This window comes from Mixophyes fleayi, chromosome 9, assembly GCF_038048845.1.
Source record: "Mixophyes fleayi isolate aMixFle1 chromosome 9, aMixFle1.hap1, whole genome shotgun sequence".
Taxonomy (NCBI): Eukaryota; Metazoa; Chordata; class Amphibia; order Anura; family Limnodynastidae; genus Mixophyes; species Mixophyes fleayi.
This window is the reverse complement of record NC_134410.1, coordinates 114,070,319-114,092,990: the sequence shown is the minus strand read 5'-3', so window position 1 is coordinate 114,092,990 and position 22,672 is coordinate 114,070,319. Positions and strand designations below refer to the sequence as shown.

General features: G+C 42.6%; 1 protein-coding gene across 5 annotated transcripts in view; it reads left to right on the top strand.

Annotated features, from left to right (window-relative positions):
• IQSEC2 (IQ motif and Sec7 domain ArfGEF 2) overlaps window positions 1-22,672 on the top strand; it is a 128,451-nt gene that overhangs the window by 37,554 nt on the left and 68,225 nt on the right. For 3 of the 5 annotated variants that reach the window (XM_075185033.1, XM_075185038.1, XM_075185040.1), the window contains exon 2: window positions 6,379-6,408. In XM_075185033.1, coding sequence (XP_075041134.1) covers window positions 6,379-6,408 — 30 coding nt within the window. The remainder of the gene's footprint in view (window positions 1-6,378; window positions 6,409-22,672) is intronic. The other 2 variants (XM_075185039.1, XM_075185037.1) reach the window with 1 other exon arrangement.

Sequence of the window (22,672 nt, the reverse complement as noted above, 5' to 3'; positions counted from 1 at the left end):
AACCCATAGCAACCTATTAGATTCCTGCAGTTAACATTCTTGGGTAGGAAGTTAAAGCAAGCAGCTGATTGGTTGCTATGGAAGTATAGACACCTGTGCATTAGATGTTTTAAATGCTTCCCATTTTTGTCTCGTGGTAATATTGTGTGTGTGTGTGTGTGTGTGTGTGTGTATATAGGTAGATGGATATAGAGCTTTATATATATATATATATATATATATATATATATATATATATCTATATATATATCTATATTATATTTTTGTCCTTTTTTTTTCACCTTATTCTTGGACCTCAAATGTGAAGTAGTTTGTTGCCAAAACAGCATAGGGAATCGAGCATTAAGTCCTTCTAGTCACTTGTTGACCATCATGCAAAATCTATTCCCTGGATCCAGTATCACCTTGCCATAAAAGTGGGTGTCCGTGTCCCCTTGCGGGCACCATGAATTTCCCGTCTTAATTTAATTCCTATTGTAGATCTTGGCACTGCTTGGAACCAGTTTGAATACTGAACTAGTTCACGCTGCGAGATGTGGGGGGCTCTGGACCAAGAAATTATCTTGTAATTAAATAATTTATCCTCCCTGCGATGCAGATTCTATTTGTGCTGATAATGTGCCGGGCTGAGTCTGCCGGCTTTGGCACGGGTATTTATGAATGTCCTCTATCGACGTGTAATTACTTTTTTTTTTTTTTTTCTTCTCTTGTTCCTGAGCTTGGCAAAAATATCTCCTACAAAATAAACGGCACAAGTCCTCATTCTTCAAGCCTTGTTTCTGTCGTAGACACCGCACAGAGATTGAGAAATAGGACTTGATTATCTCGTCGATTTATGAGTGGTTTTTATATTGTAACGTGATGCTACGAAAAATACACTGAGATAGCCCAAATCATCATCACCATTTATTTATATGGCGCCACTGATTCCGCAGCGCTGTACAGAGAACTTATTCACATCAGTCCCTGCCCCATTGGAGCTTACAGTCTAAATTCCCTAACACACAGACAGACTGACAGAGACTAGGGTCAATTTTGATAGCAGCCAATTAACCTATTAGCCAATTAACCACTGAGCACAGTGGCTCGGTAGTTAGCACTTCTGCCTCACAGCGCGGGGGTCATGAGTTCAATTCCCGACCATGGCCTTATCTGTGTGGAGTTTGTATGTTCTCCCAGTGTTTGATGGGTTTCCTCCGTGTACTCCAGTTTCCTCCCACACTCCCAAAAAAAAACCCCATACTAGTAGGTTAATTGTCTGCTATCAAAATTGACCCTAGTCTGCTAGTCTAGTCTCTGTGTGTGTATGTGTGTGTGTGTATGTGTGTGTGTGTGTTAGAGAATTTAGTCTGTGAGCTCCAATGGGGCAGGGACTGATGTGAGCGAGTTCTCTGTACAGCGCTGCGGAATTAGTGGCGCTATATAAATGGTGATGATGATCACTGCTGTATACGTCTCTGTAATGAGGAAGTAGTTTTCTCCTTACATTAACTTGTGAGGAGGGAGCGTACTAGGTGAAGAGAGCGTTGCATGCCTTTCATCCACCAGACCTGCCAAACATTAAATATAAACTCTTGGAAAAGTTAATCATTAAGGTTACAAACAAAAAATATCACACAAATGGATAGAGAGTAAATTATTTTAATTGATATAGTTTTCTTGGCTGGACTCTACCTTTTAATCCATATTCTTAATACATCCAGACAGATTGAACTGCTCTGCTCTCAGATTAGAATTAGAACGTCAGTGGTTCCAGTATCTACAGCTCCCGCCCATCTCTGGTTCTTCCGCCTTCGTTGTACGTAAGTGGATGTTCATCTTTCCTGGCTCCTTCAATGCTCTCGCTGGCTCTAGATCTGATTCGCTGGCTCCTGAGTTCTACATTATTATGTTTAACCCCTCGTGTAGATGGATTTTGAATTGGTGACGATACACATAGTGGTTCTGCCGGGACAAATCATAAGTGTGTATATCCCAATACAGCCCCTGATCCCACTCAACATCTTATTGCTGTCTTTTAGAAGTAGGTCAGTATTGGTGGAAATTAAAGACTCGGTGGCCTGTGTGTGTCCAGTAGGATTTGGCTGTTTGGCTTGAACGCTTGGCGATTTGGCCACAACATTTTTTTATAGATCAGCGGTGGGCTCTGCCGCGTACGGGCGCCTCAAGACCTTTTATTATGATTTGCTTAACTGACTCGATGGCTGAGTATCTTTCTGTAGTTGTTGGAAAGACAAGAGCAAGAAATTCTGGAGACCTTTGGTGCACGTAGCACCGTCATGTGGGTCTGACCATGGTTCTACATAGCATTTAAACGGTTTATAAAATTGCAATTTCCACAGTACAACATGAATCCCATGTGGTCAGGACACAATGTAGCCCTATGACCATAAGTCCCCCTACCCCTCACAAGCCGTTTCTTTACCCTAGCATCAAGCAACTTGCTCTGGCTGTATATTTCACACCTTGAAGATTTAGGGGGTCCGTTGCATCGCAGTGGGTAGGACAGGGAGGTTGACTTAGTGGGCCAGATTTAAAAGGCACGGGGCAGAGAGGGAGGCGGCGTTTCCAGTCTGATTGGGACGTTTGGCATTTAACTTTGCACGTGAAGGAAAAAAAAAATCAACCTGTAAATGCGGAGCAGGAATAAAGACCCCCATTAACTGTGACGGGGGCTTGCTAGATGCTGTACCACCTGGGTGATACCAGCCCAGCTCTGGAAGTAAATGCAGTGTACTATTGTGTGCCTCACTCTCTGCTTGGATGGTGTGTGTTACATTGTTTGGGTTGTGTAGAGCCTACACTGGTCTGTGAAGCCCAGCGGAGAGATACATCCTTCCTTCCTTCCTTCTCCCTGGCTGCTGGTATCCTGTGATGCTGCCCCCCTCCTCCTGTACTCTGTGTGGTGTAGTTATGAATATTTATGGCTGTTGTCACGCTGCAGGAGTGGGAGTCGCTTGCCTGTCCTAACGCCCACACCTCTTCTCTGGGCACCGAGCTCTGCAAGCACTTGTGTATGAATACATCTTTATATTGTACATTAGTGTTACACATCCCCTTATACACTGCAGGGATATACACTCATTCCTAGTCACAGAGCAGTGGGGCCCATTGGCTTCCTGCTGGTCCTTTATTCTGTTTTGAATCTGGACAAGCGGCCCAGGGTGGGTTCTGTAGTAATATTTACCGAAAGAACAGGCAGGCCATATAACTGGGGATTAGGGTGGTTTGTGTAAACAGCAGTTTCATAACTGCTTTATAATACGTCAATCAGGCCGGCTGTTGGCTCGTTCTTAGAAGATATCAAGACTGGAGTTTATTTAGTAACAAGGTGCAATGTACAGAAATGTTCTTTCATCCATAGCAACCAATCGGATTCTTTCTTTCACATTACAGTTACAAATTAAAGCCGTCACTGGTTGTGTTACTGGTTACAGCACAATTGTGCACTCTGCAGCAGGTCCTTTAAATGAGCTTCTCTCCTCGTCTGAAAAAAACATATAAAATACAGCCGGTAACTGCAAAAAGTTGACTTGTCACATCCTGTTTTGTGTTATTTTTAAGACTTTATTTTGAGAACAGGTAGTTTTAGGTTAACTGTAAACAAGTGGTTTTAATCACTTCTGCCTGTCCAGTGTTACTTCTGCCATTATAGAAGAGACGCCTACTGGTGCATTGGGGATCGCTGATCCTTTGGAGAAAATCAGAGGCTGTGTGCGCAGACTGCTGCTTGTAATGCAGGATAAATGTGGATGTGAAAGAAAAGGACATGTCAGTTTTGTATCATGAGAAGATGCTCATGTGCAGGAGCAGTAAAATGGTGATCAATCAGGGGAGGGCTGGAAAATTTTTAGCCCGGGGGGCAAGACTATACTTACCAACTTGTTGGAGCGGTCTTCCGGGAGCCTGCTGGGGGAGGTGGGCGTGAGGGGGGCGGGGTGCCAAAAATCGCGTTATTTTGGACCAGCTCCCTGTGACTTAATGATGCAAACGCGTCATTTTAAACCTCGGGCGGGGCCAAAATTTTGGACCGAATTCGGGAGATTGCCATACTCTCTCTGGAGACCGGGAGACTCTCCCAAGATGCGGGAGTCTCCCGGACATTCCAGGAGAGTTGGCAAGTATGGCCAAGACTCGACTCAGCTGCCTATTTTAAAGGGGGGAAAATGCAGGTGACCCAGCTCGTTAGCCCATTATGGGACCGCCCGGGGGGCCGATGCCCCCAGCCCAGCCTGCACCTTTGATCAATGATCCCTAGTGTATTTGCGTCACCATCACCATCTCATCCATCGATGGGTGGGAAGAAAAGGAGAAACTCTGCCTGTTGGACTCTACGCCAGCTCTTAGTGTGTTTTATTTAGAGACTTGTTGAATGTTTGTGGTTCTGCTGGTATCGTTCTCAGTCTTATTGCTTTGCTAATGATATGAATGCTCAGCGTCCACGAACTAGGTGTACACTGTGGGTCTCTTTTGAAGTTTAAATAGCTAACATTTCTGTTTTCTTGAAATCGGCACATACTGTTATTGCTCACACCAACTAGACAAAGGCTGCCGGAAAGGGGATTAACACACTGCTGTGCTATGTTTTGTAGTCCACACTGATGGCCACGGTATGTTGTTGACAACATGTATTCTATATATTTGTACTGGTGACCAGTATACATTGCAGCACAGTTATCTCATCATCATCATCATTTATTTATATAGCGCCACCGATTCCGCAGCGCTGTACAGAGAACTCATTCACATCAGTCCCTGCCCCATTGGCGCTTACAGACTAAATTCCCTAACATACACACACACACACACACACACACACACACACACACACACACACACACACACACACACAGTCAATTTAATAGCATCCAATTCACCTACTAGTATGTTTTTGGAGTGTGGGAGGAAACCGGAGCACCCGGAGGAAACCCACGCAAACACAGGGAGAACATACAAACTCCACACAGATAAGGTCATGGTGGGGAATTGAACTCATGACCCCAGCGCTGTGAGGCAGAAGTGCTAACTACTGAGCCACCGTGCTGACCAAAATTTAATGGAGCCCCGCCACTGTGGCCGGCCAGGGTACAGCGGGAGCCCCGCCACTGTGACCGACCAGGGTACAGCGGGAGCCCCGCCATTGTGGCGTCTGTCTGGCATGTTCCCCATGCGTTTTTGTAGTGAGAGATCTGTGACCTCAGGCTAACTATTGTAAGGTTGAAGGCAGCTTGCAGGGTATACGTGGCCAGCTGGAGACCTCAGGTAGCCACTCCATGAAAAGCGGAGTATCCTTGAGAGAATCCCGGAATTGTTCATTTTAATAATGTTAAATAAATGAACAATACGAACATTGAGAGGAAGCACATTTCTAAAGTGTGCGTAATATGTATGGGATATATATATATATATATATATATATATATATATATATATATATATATATTCAATGCAAAGAAAATACAGTAAAGTGACAAGTACTATTTGTTATATATATTTTCAGCCATTATATGCTGCCTCTTTGACAGACTTTTCTACTTCTGTTTCAATATTATATTTCATTTGAACATTGGGACACTTTAAAGCTTCAAACCCAAGTAATTGTGCACAGTATACAAATACTGTTCTGATGAATATGCCGGTTCAAGGACTCTGCGCACATAACGTTTTCACTTGTATGTAGGATTTATAACTCTTTTTTTAAAACTTATTTTGTACAGAGATATTCAATAAAGACAGGTTCAAAGCTTTATACTGTCTGCATTTTTAGAAAAGACAAATAGCATGGGAATAATAGGCATAACCAGGGTTAATATCCAAAGTCAAATGAAAAAATGGAGGGAGAGATAGAAAATGAGTGTTGGGGTCAAGGGAAGCCGTCTACTCGATTGTGCCAAAGCAAGATTTAGGTCTTACAGAAGTTGGATCTAGGTTCTTAGATGTTTATATCCAAAAGTAGCGGGTGGGGTGAAGCGTTTTGTCAAAGAGTCTGAGGGGGGTATCATGAGTCCCTCTTGGGTTAGCTACTGATTTTAAGTCTCTCTTTGTGTAACCATTGGGTCCAAACGTTTGTGAATTAGTCCTTCTTGGAGGTGGTATGTGACCCTGAGGTGGATAGTGGAGACGTTACATTGGGGATAGGGCAATCGGGATATTCAAGGAGCTCAATGGACTGTGGGGGGTATTCTGTGAAGTGGGTGTTAACCCAAGGTGTTCTTAGCCACACACATTTAGGCAGAGTGTCTTCTGTATCCTAAATAGATGCACAAGCCTTATGTGCTGAATTCTGTGCCTGTCCTCCACTCAACTGTTATACCTCTGATAATACCAACCATGTCATGTTCCTGTATGTAATTTGTTTTATCGTTTCATGTCTTACAGGTCTGACGGAGAGAACTCCAGGACGGTGAGGTGAGCTTGTATCTTAATAATCCATGTTATTCCTGTCCGCTTGGGCTTTTTGGGCTGGGAGTCTTGTGGCATAATTTTAGACTGTGGTGGGAGGACTGTTGGTTAAAAATACAGCTCTTGGTTAGTCCAGCCTCCCTCGGTCCTCAGCAGACACAATTTGCAAACTGAATTGAGTGAAGACGATGGTTTATCAATGTTGTGGAATCCAACTCTTAACATTCTCTGGCTGCCCAGCCGACTGATAGTTTTGTTTATATAAGGAAAAGAGATGATTGTTAGATCTTCTGAGTGTGATTTTTAGCTTTAGTTGTAATGTATGTTGTGCATATTAAAATATATAAAAAGGTACTCTCTCAGCTCCTGTGTTCTCAATATAGTTCACACCGTTCTAGCTGCTTCCCCAACACAATACTGTTGCTGTATAGATTATAATCCTTTGTTAGCACATTATCTCCGTGTTAAATTGGTCTTTGCACTAGAGCGTAACTTTGCAAAACGTGCCCGATTTAGACCAGACTTGTTAGTTTTGCAGCTATTTCAGGCATCGGCTGATGCTTTTTATACTATAGGGAAAAACGGAGTCCAAATAACCACATCTGCTTTCCCAACTCCTGGTATTGAAGTTCAGATATCTCCTGCTGAAAATCTGACGAAGGTCCCAAGAAGACCAGTTTCTCAAGCAGCTCTGAACCTTCTACCATGTTTTCAGGCAGCGGATGTTTGAATGATTTATTTATACCAGCTCCTCCTTACCATGTAAACAAATAGTAGATTACAACAGGGGCATTCTTATTTTAGGACTGTCACACTTCTTCCGCAGCACTAGCCAGCTATTTTCTTTTAGTCGTGTGAATTGGCCAATGGAATACTCCCACAGATTTCAGATGGGCTGAATTGGGATATGCTTGTTTGCAAACTATGCTACTCATGTGAGGGAGAGCCATTGTTCTGCACGGGGAAAGACTGGGACTAGACTTATGGATGATTGAGTTTTGAGGTTCTTTTTTAATGAACATATACAAAAAATACTCTTCCATTCTGGAGCGTCATTTCTGGGTCACGCGGCTTACCCCTGTATTAATAAAGCTGGCTTGTTTGGTATGAAGGGACCAATATAAGGCAGAGATGGTGGAAGTGAAATATTGTGGCCCCAGTGCAGATTTCCATAAGTGATGAAACGCGTTGTACACGTCAAGTAATGAAGTTCATGGAAAGAGAGGAGGGGGTGAATAACGGGTTAAAGTGTGTGCTGTTTTCACTTTAAAAATCTGTCTTGCATCGCCGTATGAATGTAAGGATCAGATTAGCAGCAGATGGGGAGAAGGCTAAGCCTACAATATGAATCGGTGTCTTTTTGCCTTGTGACTCCTTGAAGGCTGGAAAGCAGTAGGGTGTATTTATAGGAAATGACCAATGGGCGGTGGAAAGTTTGAGGTAATGGCAGATACTTCTCTCTGCGTCTTTTACAGTGGAAGGTTTTGGCTACTAACACCGGGGAGGGTCTGTGCTGTGAAACTTTACTAGGCAACTTCATCTAAACTCACAAAAGCGGTCTTGAAAGGCACGCCAACTGCGTTTATAAAGGTGGAAATCTTTACAGCAACATTTGTGAAGAAAGGCTTTTTGGCAGCATTGATAAAAAGCCCCCCCCCCCCCCCCCCCCCCATCACCACCACGTTTTGGAACTGAAATGCGAAATTTAGGTTACGCATGTGCACATCTGCAAAGGTGGACTGTCAAAGGGGTAACTCAACCCTTAACCCACTACAGGCCAGAATCGTGGCGGCAGCTGAGCATCACTCTAACGCCTCCATGGTAGTTTTTTAGTAATTTTTTTTTAAAAAAATTAATAAATTGTGGCAATAAGTCATTTTTTTTTTTTGGATTGTGGCAATTAAAATCCTTATCGTCAGAATAAGGGGCTGTTGATAAATAGGCCCTACTGTTTCTTACAGATATTTCTTTATCCAAAAACAGAACATAAAAACACCCAAAAAATACTTTTTACTTTTATGTATACATCAGAAAAAATTTTTTTTTTTTTTATTTGAGACCCTTTAATAATGGTCTAAAAATATGCTCTAAATGATGTATTTCTGTGATACTGACCGTTCATTTATGAATCATCATCATCATTTATTTATATAGTGCCACTAATTTCGCAGCGCTGTACATGATGATGATGATGATGATGAATTCCTCCGTCTCTACGTTTCTACATAGCAGTTCACTTTGTTTTTTACATTTTCTTGAGATTGTCCATCTGAATTTGCAGCTATAGACTATAAGGAATAAACGCTGTGCTCTGCCATTTTAGTTGTGGATTTCAGATTAGTAACATTTACACGCCGCTGCCGTTTATACTGATAAGTGTCTCCATATTTTGTCCTAATAATATACATCTTGTAACTGTTTTCATTTGTCGTAATCCTCTTTAAAAAGACATATTCACAAATATTGTGCCTCATTTTCCTGTCCTTGGCCATGCCCACTGGGAAAACAAGGTCACATAAAAAGCTGCATTAAGCCTTTGCAAATAGTTTGTTCATTACAAATTGATGCAAAAAAGGGTGTACTTTTTTTTGCTAGGGTTACATTTATTATTTTCTATATTTGTAAAAAAAAATAATTCATGTTTAAAGTGTACATAATGCCCACTCACAGCGGAGGTAGCCATTTTGTGGGCTATGCCAATATCCATGAGAATACAGTATTTTAATACGCTAGGAACCAGTAACCTCACTGAGGCATGAGGTGTTGTGTGCCTCACATGTTAGGTCAATGAAACGACAGGCTATATATTGATTTAGCTCACAAAATAACTGCACCCATAGTGTGTAGGTGATAGGTACACGTTAATCCTCACTTTCACCCAAGTGAAATTCTGTACGAGTCGCCTCTTATAAGGCCTCAGCGTTCTGCCCATTTCAGCTAAATGACAGGGAAATGACACAGATTTTCCACATCCAGTTGTAGTTTATTTAATTTAGCGTTTTGTATGCACCCTCCTTCAGCTTTTACTAGTTGCATAATCCCTTTTATTTGTAATGTGCAGTCCAGGGGCAAACGCAGGATTTGTAGAGGGGGGTTTCCACACCGCGCCACCAGTGGGTGTGACCAGCATGCATGGGGGCGTGGCTATAATTTCCGATAGTGCTTGACTGCTCTCCAACTCTTCCTATCCCCATAATATACATGGGCAATGCTGCGTGCACTACTGGTGCACACAGCTCTCCCTTTTCAAGCAGAGCTGTGTGACGCTGGGGCAGGGTCCAGCCACCTCAATTATACAGTGCCCCAGGCTCGGAGGGGGGTTTCCAGGCACTAGGAACCCCCTCCCCCCCCCCACTCGGTTTGCCTATGCAGTCAGCCGCAAAAATACTTATATCCTCCTGGAATTAGCCGATTCGTGATGGTGAAGTTCGGAGACCCCCTGCTGCTGTTGTGATTGGCTCCCAGGGTATAGTGATTAGAGAGAGGACTCATCTTATGACCCCAATGTTGTTGTATTTATAGGTGTCAGACCCACTTTTAGCTGTTTTCCTGCCTTTCTTTGGTACTAATTAGATGCTTGTTTTCTTTGCTTAGGAATTAAATAACTTTTTGCACCTATCTGTAGGCTGTCGTAAAACACTTTTTTTGTGCTGCCGTCTTTGTGTCTGAGTATTCAATAAATCTGCCCCCCTGACATGTGTCTCTCTGTAGTGCCACGTTTCAGTGGATCAGAGTTGCTAAGGCTGGTGCTGTACTCGCAATCTGCAGGTTTCAGACGCTCAGTTGCGTCTTAAGTCACATGATTTGTAACCTCTCAAACCCTTAGCGGCTCGTTGATTAATCATGTGGTTCAGTCTAAAAGTCACATACAATTAATCGCACATAATCATTCAACTAACATTCCCTAGTTTGCATAAGAGGGTCGCACTATATATATATTTTTATTTTTTTATTTTGAAGTCTTTAGACGATCTGCATACTGTGTAAACCTATAAAATGCATTGTCAAATCGAGCAAGTTCCGTACAATCTTGTTCATGGCTGCAAAATTCCCCTGCAGACCTAAGTCAATCAACTTTTATATAAAGGATGCCCATAAACAAACGTGGTCAGCCTGTGACTCTGGTAGGGCATGCTTGGATTTGTAGTTCCACAGCAGACAGAGCTACAGGTTGTTTACCTGTGGTCTAAAATGGACCATATGGCGGAAAAAAAAACTTGCAGAGGATTTTTATTTTCTGCATTAAATATATCTTTCCGGCTGTAATTTGTGTGTCCTAAACAATTAATGAGGCCCTGAAAGCCATAATGCTTTATTCCGCAGCTGCCGGATGTCGGCGTATAGACAGTGTCCTTGCTGTAATGTACAGGCTGATCCGTTAACTGGTACTTCCAAGGTCCTTTCTGATGTCTGCAATTTTTCATTCAAACCTTGGAATAGATCTGTAGACAATGTTCCATTGTTCCATTGCAATGAGAACAATTCATATGACAATTCCCAGGTGTAAATACATATATATATATATATATATATATATATATTGTATGTAGAGCTGCTGGATGATTGTGGGTTTGCACTGGGATCCCCCGCTCCCTTCACCTGTATCTGCTGTGAGAGGAGACTAGCGTCTTCGGCAGTGTGTTGCTATGAGAAGCTCTGTAGTATAGAGGGCTGTTGCTATGGGAAGTGAATGACAAATGTCAGAAGACGAGGTGGGAGTCGGTGTGATTTCATAATCCTGCTGATAATTGACAGTGGGGAGTGTGCTCTTGTATCACTCTGCTCCCTGTATTATATTACTGGTTTGGGATTGTTGACTCTTGATCGTACACACTTGTGTAAGTATACCTATACCATGCAAACGAAGGACTTGCCAGTCTTAAAAGACTGGATAGTCTTTTTCTAACATGGTATTGGCATTAAGGTAGATCTATCATCATTAGTGATAAATTTCAAATTTATTTAAAAATTTGTGTAAAAATTGAGCAGCACGGTGGCTTAGTGGTAAGCACTTCTGTCTCACAGCACTGAGGTCACGAGTTCGATTCCTGCCCGTGACCTTTTCTGTGTGGAGTTTGTATGTTCTCCCCGGGTTTATGTGGGTTTCCTCCGGGTGCTCCGGTTTCCTCCCACAATTCCAAAACATACTAGTAGGTTAATTGGCTGCTATTAAATTGACCTTTGTCTCTCTCGGTAGGTTAGGGAATTCAGACTAAGCTCCAAGGGACTGATACGAGTGAGTTTTCTGCACAGCTCTGAGAAATTATTGGTGCTTTATAAACGGATGATGATGAATTGTAGAAATCTAGATGTGATAAGGGGCTTTCTCTTACATGTTCTGTAATACCTTTAATTTCTCAGTGTAATGTTGCTTTAATGTTTAGCAGTTGGACGGAGAAAAAACCCAAAACACATTTCTAAAGAGGTTCTTGGCTTAAAATGATTGAGCCCATTTGACACCTACTGCCAGTACCAACCCAACAGGCGCTAATTATTGTTTATTTCCCCTTATATCAAGCCAGAGATTGCAGCATTGTTCAAGTGGGGTTCAAACATTGCACGCTGCTCGGTTGCATACTCTCCAGCTTACATGGAAAGGATTTGACGGGTCTGCAGACCAGCTTCTCCATGAGACTCTCCATTCATTGCATTCCTAGACTCTGCTGAACACCACTAAAGCATGGCTGGGATTGTTAAATAAAAAATAAATGAATTGTAATAATGAGAGGTGGCATAAATTGGTGGGGCAGGAAGACCAATAATTGTAACATTGATGAGGTTAAAAAAAGACACCAGTCCATCAAGTTCAACCTATTAATTGTATTTAGCAATCCCCTTTAAATGTAGAAATGGGAGGTTTATGTTGACCCCCCATTAGAGCATACTTGCCAACTTTTCCTCGTTGGCTTCAGGGAGATCCCAGGGGACGTGAGGGCGAGAACCGGGAGGTTGCTCTGCTCTCCTGGGAGGTCTCTCAGAAATGCAGGAGTCTCCCGGACATTCCCGGGAGAGATAGGCAACTATGCGTTAAAGAAGAGCAGCTAATGAATCTCTACAGACTAAAGTCTTTTAAATTTCTGTCTCCTTTACTGAAGTCATGTTGTCTTACCTGTCAGTATTTGATTAAATCTTGGTCTCCATGAAAATGGCCACCTCCATAGGCATCAATACATGGACATAGGACACAATTTCTGAACTGTGTCATCATGCCACAGATGGCGAAGCCAACCACGTCTTGTACTGGCTCAGTATCAGGGAGAATGCCAGACTCTTCAGGGAGTGAGGGAGATCACCACTATTTCAGGGAGTCTCCCTGACATTCAGGGAAAATTGACAAGTATGCATTAGAGTGAGCTTTCCATGACCCAGCAGTCTTTAGGTGCAAAATGAACACCATTACAAAATGGACAAATGTATAGACCATAAAACTTTTAATAATAAAAAGTCCAAATTTCGTAATCACCTCATTATAAAGCATAATAGCCCCAGTGTACTGCCTGGTAAATCTTTCTGTATGTGGCTTCAAAATGATGCAAGATAGAGAAGCACCACCCTCTGATACAGCAGTCCTCTGTATGCCTGAAATCACTCGTATATTTGTCATTAGAAATATCTGTTAATATCCAGAAGTGGCTTAATTTTATCTTTACCCGTTTAACAAGCAGCCTGCAGTGTTCATTGACGATGGTGAGGTACTCGGCTTGGCGAGCCCATTGGGTTATGTTGACAGGGAGGGGTGCCCTACCGATAAGTGGTTTATTTCATAGTAATGTGAGTATAATGTCTTATAGCTGATGAAAGGGTTCCCCTTATACAACATACTGATTTGTCAGTGTAAATAAAATGATTGTAATTACATTACTTTCCCAGCATGTGACATCTTACATAAATAAACTTCCATGGCACAACATACTATCAATACACAATACCGAAGAACGATTAGAATATAATTGCCTGAAATATATATTATACAGGAAAAAAAATATACAGCATATTACACCAGCTTCTGTCTAACATGTGGCACCCGTACAGCGTACTGTGCTACTGCTGCCGTAAGAGCTGCTGTATTACAGGGATTTCCAGGGAATCATCATCATTAACCTTTATATAGCGCCAACAGGTTCCATAGCGCTTTACAATTGGGAACAAACAGCAATAAAACAATACTGGGTAATACAGACAGAGGTAAGAGGGCCCTGCGAGCAAGCTTACAATCTATGGAATGTAAAATTCATTTAAATATCCCCCCAAAAAGTCATTTGGGCAGCACGGTGGCTAAGTGGTTAGCACTTCTGCCTCATAGCACTGGGGTCATGAGTTCAATTCCCGACCATGGCCTTATCTGTGTGGAGTTTGTATGTTCTCCCCGTGTTTGCGTGGGTTTCCTCCCACACTCCAAAAACATACTAGTAGGTTAATTGGCTATTCTCAAAATTGACCCTAGTCTCTCTGTCTGTCTGTTTGTGTATATTCGGGAATTTAGACTGTAAGCCCCAATGGGGCAGGGACTGATGTGAGTGAGTTCTCTGTACAGCGCTGCGCAATCAGTGGCGCTATATAAATAAATGGTGACGACGATGATGATTACCTGTTTGTTTCAAAACGTGAAAATTGGTCTGATCATGAAGGGGTTGATTAATAAATACTCCGCTTTAAAGGGGATGATGTCACTAGTTACTATAGTTTATTTAAAGACTATTAAACTAATAAATGTCACTCATGTAGCAGAAGTTTTTTTTTTTTTTTTTGGGTTTTTATTAAATGACCTTTTCCCTGCGCATCAGATGTCCGATGTAATGCAGATGTGTCACACACTGCTTAACGTATGTCTCCGACATTGGTACGGTGTCTGTACGCACCTCTGCAGTGATTCTCCTCCATGCAGCAACATTTACTGTCAAAATCAGGGATGTTACCGCAGAGGAGTCTAGAGCGAAGATTGTTTCTCCGGCTATAAATCGTCTTATTAGTTTTCAGGGCGAGTCTGGTGCTCGCCCTCACTTTGAACCTCTCTCCAGTTGGCAGAACGTCACCTCCATAGAGTTGAATCAGATTTCTCCCATCTTTCAGGACACTAACAGAATTTAAAATAAAGGGTTAAAAGGCGACTCTCTCGCTTCCATATTGCATTGTGGTTCACCCCCATGGTTGCCTTGGAGACTGTAGCTGGTAAACTGTACAGGGGGAAAAAAAAAAAAAAGTCTCTCTTTCCAAAATAGCCCCTCCCCCTCCTCCTCCCTCCTATGTTAATTGCTGGGTGTGAGTCATTCTGCAGCTGTACCAGTGATGCTCTTCTGTGGGTCTGCCCTTCACTTGCTGCATCAAAGAGGGCACAGGCAGGCCTCAGACCCCTTTAGGCTACATTTAAGATAATTTAAAGGTTCACTTTATTTGATTCTCCAAGGGGACCGTTGACTGTTCAGCTTTTCTTTCTGTTTGTGTAAAGCAATTTACAGTCTGCCTGCATTCAATAATCCCTTTTATAGTGCAAGGAAAGGGACAGTCTGTGGCTGTACTGTAGTCTGTGTGTTTAGCCACTAATTGCCTAGATGTTGTGGTCAGAGAATGCAATAAAAATGTGTTGCAAATTAAGTTATGGGGTAATGCCCAAACAGTGTACAAAATAAAAGGGTTGTAGTTGTTTAAGTATATACGTTAAGCAATAGTCTATGGTGCGGTAGATTTTTTTTTTTTTTTATTTGCACTTTTATCTATTGCTCAAGCTGTAGACCAGCGGTTTACCCAAGCCTGTAATATGCTGAATACTGATGAGGAATGCTGGGTATTTTAATGCTTGCAATGCTTTCCACATTACATCTGTGGTTCTATTTTAGATTTTGGATTTTATAATATGTTCTTGTCGCCCAGAAAGTCCTTGGTAATGACTTTCTGTTGTAGCGATCAGCCCACAATTCTGCTACTGACCAGCTTCTCCCATAGCCTGTTGTCCAGAAACTCAATTTCACCATCTTCTCTCATAATATCTTGTCCAGAATCATCACGCTGCTGATGGTTTCTCCCATAAGATGTTGTACAAAACATCCCTGCGTCTGATTGGTTTCTCCCATGTCCAAAAGTCTTCTGTAACTGAATGGTTCACCCATAGCAGATTACCCAGAAGCCACCTGTCACTTAAAGCCTTTCCCTGTAGAAATTACCCAGAAACCTTAGCCACATATTGCTACTCTAAGATGCTTTGCCCAGAAAGTTCCATCTAGTTCTGGGCTGGACAACCTGTGGCTCACCAAGCGATGTGAAACTACAAGCCCCCTATAGCCAGCCGTTAGCTGTCAGTGTATGCTGGTACTTGTAGTTTCACAGCACCTGGAGACCTGTTTTGTTGTGCTTCATACATGATGCACTGTATGTCTCGCTCCCATTCCTGGAGGTTTTGAGTTACTGAACAAGCAATGAGATATTTAGCAGAACCACATCGGTTATTAAATATGCATGAAAACCGGTTTGCATTTAATACAGGAGTTTATGGTTTTGGATTTATGTATAAGAGGTTCGCATTTTTACTGAATAATGGCGGAAGCCCCTCAGTACCTCGTAAGTTTGTAGACTTCTTAAACTTCTCTGAATTATTTTTCTATTATACAAGAAAGACTAGTTTAAATATAAAATAAAGACTGGTCATGGATTTAGAAGTTCCATTCATTTTAAACTTCAGAGGATATGGGTGGCATAGTGGTTAGCACTTCTACCTCACAGCACTGGGGTCATGAGTTCGATTCCCGACCATGGCCTTATCTGTGTGGAGTTTGTATGTTCTCCCCGTGTTTGTGTGGGTTTCCTCCGGGTGCTCCGGGTTCCTCCCACACTCCAAAAACAAACTGGTAGGTTAATTGGCTGCTATCAAATTGACCCTAGTCTCTCTGTCTGTGTGTGTGTGTTAGGAAATTTAAACTGTAAGATCCAATGGGGCAGGGACTGATGTGAATGAGTTCTCTGCACAGCGCCGCGGAATTAGTGGCTCTATATAAATGATGAGGATGATGTCTGAATTTCATTTCTTGGTCTATCATTAGTCTAGAGCTGGGATAAGCATCTAGACCTGTTTTCCCCCATGTCTTCATTCAACCAGTCACTCATTGCAAATTGCACTGAGACAATTTATTGAAATGGTTGTAGGATTTTTTGATTTTGCCATCAACTGTCTCCTGACATGATGCTATTTTCTTTTACACCATTTCATGTATCTTGTTTGAGAACAGATCACCAGGTCAATTGTATAACCTTGGGCCCATGATAGTAAATTGTATCTGGTTATCTAGATAGATGGTAAGTGCTTTGGGTTAAGGTCTGTCCCTTTCTGTAGAATTCTATTGATGCCTCTGTATTAAGTGGTAATTGTTCTTTGCAGATATCCAATCTAATGCCAAGTCACTTAACTTTATGGCTCCAATAATGGAAGGCCCCCCTTAGGCATTAAAAAAGTTAATTATTACTACATGCCATTAAATGTGGATAATGTTCCCTCTGCTGCAGGCAGTGCTGACAGTGAGTGAGCGAACAACCCCCCTCCCCGCCACACATACCCCCCTTCTTGGTCGTTTAACTAGATACAGGCTGGTGCCCAGTACTTTAAAGTCTAAAGTTGCCTTGACTCACTCATGTGGTGGTGAATTAAGTTGTATAATTGTATTAACATGCCAACTAGCAAGGGTTCCAAAATACCTTCATTTCAGATTCCGCACAGACAATTTTGATGAAATATTAAAGGATCTCTGTTTTTGCGAGGAAAAATGCCAAGGGACGGACTTCTGTCATCGAGCCCAAGGGTGCACAAACAGGGCTGTGCAGAAGGGCTGTTAGAGGACAAGAGAATGAAAGTTCTGTACTTTAATCACAAGTCTGGAAGCTTCTGTGGTGTATTTCCTACATCCATTAACACGTTTGTTTTATGAGCTACAATTTGTAGAGAGACTTGTTTAAAATGCATGACCTATGGATCCTTGGAACTAGTGTACAATACCGCTCCCCTTCCTGTCAGCTAATGCTTGATACTGACAACCTTCCTAGTGACTAGTGTATAATACTGCTCCCCTTCCTGTCAGCTAATGCTTGATACTGACAACCTTCCTAGTGACTAGTATATAATACTGCTCCCCTTCCTGTCAGCTAATGCTTGATACTGACAACCTTCCTAGTGACTAGTATATAATACTGCTCCCCTTCCTGTCAGCTAATGCTTGATACTGACAACCTTCCTAGTGACTAGTGTACAATACCGCTCCCCTTCCTGTCAGCTAATGCTTGATACTGACAACCTTCCTAGTGACTAGTGTATAATACTGCTCCCCTTCCTGTCAGCTAATGCTTGATACGGACAACCTTCCTAGTGACTAGTGTACAATACCGCTCCCCTTCCTGTCAGCTAATGCTTGATACGGACAACCTTCCTAGTGACTAGTATATAATACTGCTCCCCTTCCTGTCAGCTAATGCTTGATACTGACAACCTTCCTAGTGACTAGTGTACAATACCGCTCCCCTTCCTGTCAGCTAATGCTTGATACGGACAACCTTCCTAGTGACTAGTATATAATACTGCTCCCCTTCCTGTCAGCTAATGCTTGATACTGACAACCTTCCTAGTGACTAGTGTATAATACTGCTCCCCTTCCTGTCAGCTAATGCTTGATACGGACAACCTTCCTAGTGACTAGTGTACAATACCGCTCCCCTTCCTGTCAGCTAATGCTTGATACGGACAACCTTCCTAGTGACTAGTATATAATACTGCTCCCCTTCCTGTCAGCTAATGCTTGATACTGACAACCTTCCTAGTGACTAGTGTACAATACCGCTCCCCTTCCTGTCAGCTAATGCTTGATACGGACAACCTTCCTAGTGACTAGTATATAATACTGCTCCCCTTCCTGTCAGCTAATGCTTGATACTGACAACCTTCCTAGTGACTAGTATATAATACTGCTCCCCTTCCTGTCAGCTAATGCTTGATACTGACAACCTTCCTAGTGACTAGTATATAATACTGCTCCCCTTCCTGTCAGCTAATGCTTGATACTGACAACCTTCCTAGTGACTAGTGTACAATACCGCTCCCCTTCCTGTCAGCTAATGCTTGATACTGACAACCTTCCTAGTGACTAGTGTATAATACTGCTCCCCTTCCTGTCAGCTAATGCTTGATACGGACAACCTTCCTAGTGACTAGTGTACAATACCGCTCCCCTTCCTGTCAGCTAATGCTTGATACGGACAACCTTCCTAGTGACTAGTATATAATACTGCTCCCCTTCCTGTCAGCTAATGCTTGATACTGACTAGTGTACAATACTGCTCCCCTTCCTGTCAGCTAATGCTTGACACTGACCACCTTCCTAGTGACTAGTGTATAATACTGCTCTCCTTCCTGTCAGCTAATGCTTGATACTGACAACCTTCCTAGTGACTAGTGTATAATACTGCTCTCGTTCCTGTCGGCTAATGATACTGACAACCTTCCTAGTGACTAGTGTACAATACTGCTCCCTTTCCTGTCAGCTAATGCTTGATACTGACAACCTTCATAGTGACTAGTGTATAATACTGCTCCCCTTCCTGTCAGCTAATGCTTGATACGGACAACCTTCCTAGTGACTAGTGTACAATACCGCTCCCCTTCCTGTCAGCTAATGCTTGATACGGACAACCTTCCTAGTGACTAGTATATAATACTGCTCCCCTTCCTGTCAGCTAATGCTTGATACTGACAACCTTCCTAGTGACTAGTGTACAATACCGCTCCCCTTCCTGTCAGCTAATGCTTGATACGGACAACCTTCCTAGTGACTAGTATATAATACTGCTCCCCTTCCTGTCAGCTAATGCTTGATACTGACAACCTTCCTAGTGACTAGTATATAATACTGCTCCCCTTCCTGTCAGCTAATGCTTGATACTGACAACCTTCCTAGTGACTAGTATATAATACTGCTCCCCTTCCTGTCAGCTAATGCTTGATACTGACAACCTTCCTAGTGACTAGTGTACAATACCGCTCCCCTTCCTGTCAGCTAATGCTTGATACTGACAACCTTCCTAGTGACTAGTGTATAATACTGCTCCCCTTCCTGTCAGCTAATGCTTGATACGGACAACCTTCCTAGTGACTAGTGTACAATACCGCTCCCCTTCCTGTCAGCTAATGCTTGATACGGACAACCTTCCTAGTGACTAGTATATAATACTGCTCCCCTTCCTGTCAGCTAATGCTTGATACTGACTAGTGTACAATACTGCTCCCCTTCCTGTCAGCTAATGCTTGACACTGACCACCTTCCTAGTGACTAGTGTATAATACTGCTCTCCTTCCTGTCAGCTAATGCTTGATACTGACAACCTTCCTAGTGACTAGTGTATAATACTGCTCTCGTTCCTGTCGGCTAATGATACTGACAACCTTCCTAGTGACTAGTGTACAATACTGCTCCCTTTCCTGTCAGCTAATGCTTGATACTGACAACCTTCATAGTGACTAGTGTACAATACTGCTCACTTTCAATTCAGTACAAAGAAATGGCTGATTGTTTAACCCATCAGTACCTCTTTCAGGGAAACATTAAGTATTGATGGGCTGAGGACATGTTTGAGGAGCCGTTCTGTAGAGCTGTAATGGGCATCCTGATATCTGGGTAATAAGTGAACACAACACATCACTTATCTGTACTAACAGAAAGCATTTTATTTTTCTATATTCTTTATTTATTCAATGTGAATAGTCAAGGGTATTACATGGATGCCCATAAAAAGCAGTAAAGGTAAGGCACATGGTTAACAATAAGGATTTTTTGTACTTAAAGGGGTTGGATGGAGGAAGAGGATGATAACCAGAAACCTGGGTCAGTGGGCACCTCATGTCCTATGATGATACTAGAGATTCTAATAACTTCACTCCAGAAGGGAGTAATAATTGAGCATTCCCACCAGATATGTATTAATGATCCCACCGCATTGGAACACCTCCAACAGGACGAAGACAATTTGGGATTAAATTTGTGTAACACTGGAGGGCATCAACAAAGCTGCACCAACATACATCTCCTCTCTTGTCTCAAAATATCTCCCAACTCGGAAACTCCGTTCTGCACAAGATCTGCGTCTCTCATCCACCCTCATTACATCCTCCCATTCCCGGTTACAGGACTTTTTTCGGGCTGCACCCACTCTATGGAATTCTCTCCCTCGCACATTAAGACTCTCCTCTGGTCTACAAGCTTTCAAGCGTTCTCTGAAAACCCACCTCTTCAGACAAGCTTATAATATTCCTCAACCACCCTCTTAACCTCACTACATTACTCTATTACCACCTGTTATACAACTACCCACTGACCAACATTGTTGTGTGACGGGATCATTTAGCTTATGAGTCACTTTTACCTTTGCAGTCTGGCTGGGCCGACTGCAAATGTAGACTTAACCTCATGTGTCAAACTTCCATTGTCCCATAGATTGTAAGCTTGCAAGCAGGGACTTCTCACCTCTTTGTCTGTTTTACCCAGTTTGTTTATTAGTTTACTGTGTTTGTCCCCAATTGTAAAGCGCTACGGAATATGTTGGCGCTATATAAATAAACGATGATGATGATCTATACCACCTGGTCAAAAGTTTATAGTGAGTCTCGATTACAAAAATGCTTAAAAAACAAGTGTGGGTAATTAGTGTATATCTTTAGCCACGAGGCTGAAGTTATACGTGGAGCTAGGTCACGTTCCCATGCGCCTACGAAGGGAGGCGGTGATCTGAACTGGTCTTACATCAAAAGTTTATATATCCCAGATATGACATGGATCAGAGCGGATTCAGATAAACAAGAGATTTTCATATGGGGATGGAGGTCTATCGAGAGATCTGGTCCCTCCGATAGTACTAATGTAATGTAACACAGGGGCAAACGCAGGATTTGTAGAGAGGGGTTTCCACACTCTGCCACCAGTGGGCGTGACTAGCATACATGGGTTTGTGGCTATAATTTTAGACAGTGCCTGGCTGCTCTCCAACTCTTCCCGTTCCCATAATATACATGGGCAATGTTGCATGCACTACTGTTAGGTGCACGCAGCTCTCTCTTTTCAAGCAGAGCCGTGTGAAGTGGGGGCAGGGTGCAGCCACCTCAATTATACAGTGCTCCAGGCTTGGTTAGGGGTTTCCAGGCACTAGCAAACCTCCCCTCGGTTTGCCTATGTAACACCTGGACATATCTCCAATATTCAGTAGAGGGCAAACTAACAAAGCATTTTAATGCAAGACTGACTAGTGTCATAAGCTGTAGTCAACAAACTTGATGACAAAGCAGGAAGGGGCCTTGGCAGAGGCCTGACAGGAACGTTTGTGTCCAATCACTGCTGTAGAGTCTTGAAAAGCTGCCCTTTAATTATTTTAAACCTCACTTGCAAACGGTCTGTTATGAGTTTCTCGCATGGTACGATATGGCTATTATAATTTCCCGGGTGTAAATTACTTAATATGGCTCTACTATGAGTCCTATTATGTGTCAGTGATGTGACGTCTTCTTAGTAAACTGGTATGTGGCATTCTCATAAATATTTGTTAAGCTCACAAAATAGCCACCTCCCCCTTTGTGTGGGTGCCAGATAGATTTTAAAATGGATATAGTAGGAGGATGAAACTGCCAAATACTGCAGTACTTACAGTGCACCTATTTACCAAATGAAAAATAAAATATATGGTAAAATCCAGCTTGCACTCAGAGGAATTACAGTCCCAGAACCTCTCCCAGCGAATCAATATTTATTGATTACTGCATTCTACATTATTTTTGTCTTTGTTTTATTTATTACCTTTCAGCACAATCTGCTGCATCTGAAAGCATTGGGATAAAATGACAGTGAACAATGTCCATTTTCAAAGGATATGATGACCTGGAGCCCGGCTTCAGGGCCGTGCACCTTACCGGTGGTCATGATTCATAACGCGGACAGCAGGATACTGCCACAAGAGTGACATCTGTTATACAAGTTGTCTTAAAGAACCATAGGCAAACCGAGGGGGGTTCCCTAGTCCCTGGAAACCCCCCTCTAAGCCTGGGGCACTGTATAAATGAAGTGGCTGGACCCTGCCCCCGCTTCACCCAGCTTGGCTTGAAAAGGGAGAGCTGCACCTAACAGTAGTGCAGGCAGCATTGCCCATGTATATTATGGGGAAAGGAAGAATTGGAGAGCAGCCAAGAACTGTCTAAAATTATAGCTACGCCCCATACATGCTGGCCACGCCCACTGGCGGCGTGGTGTGGAAACCCCTC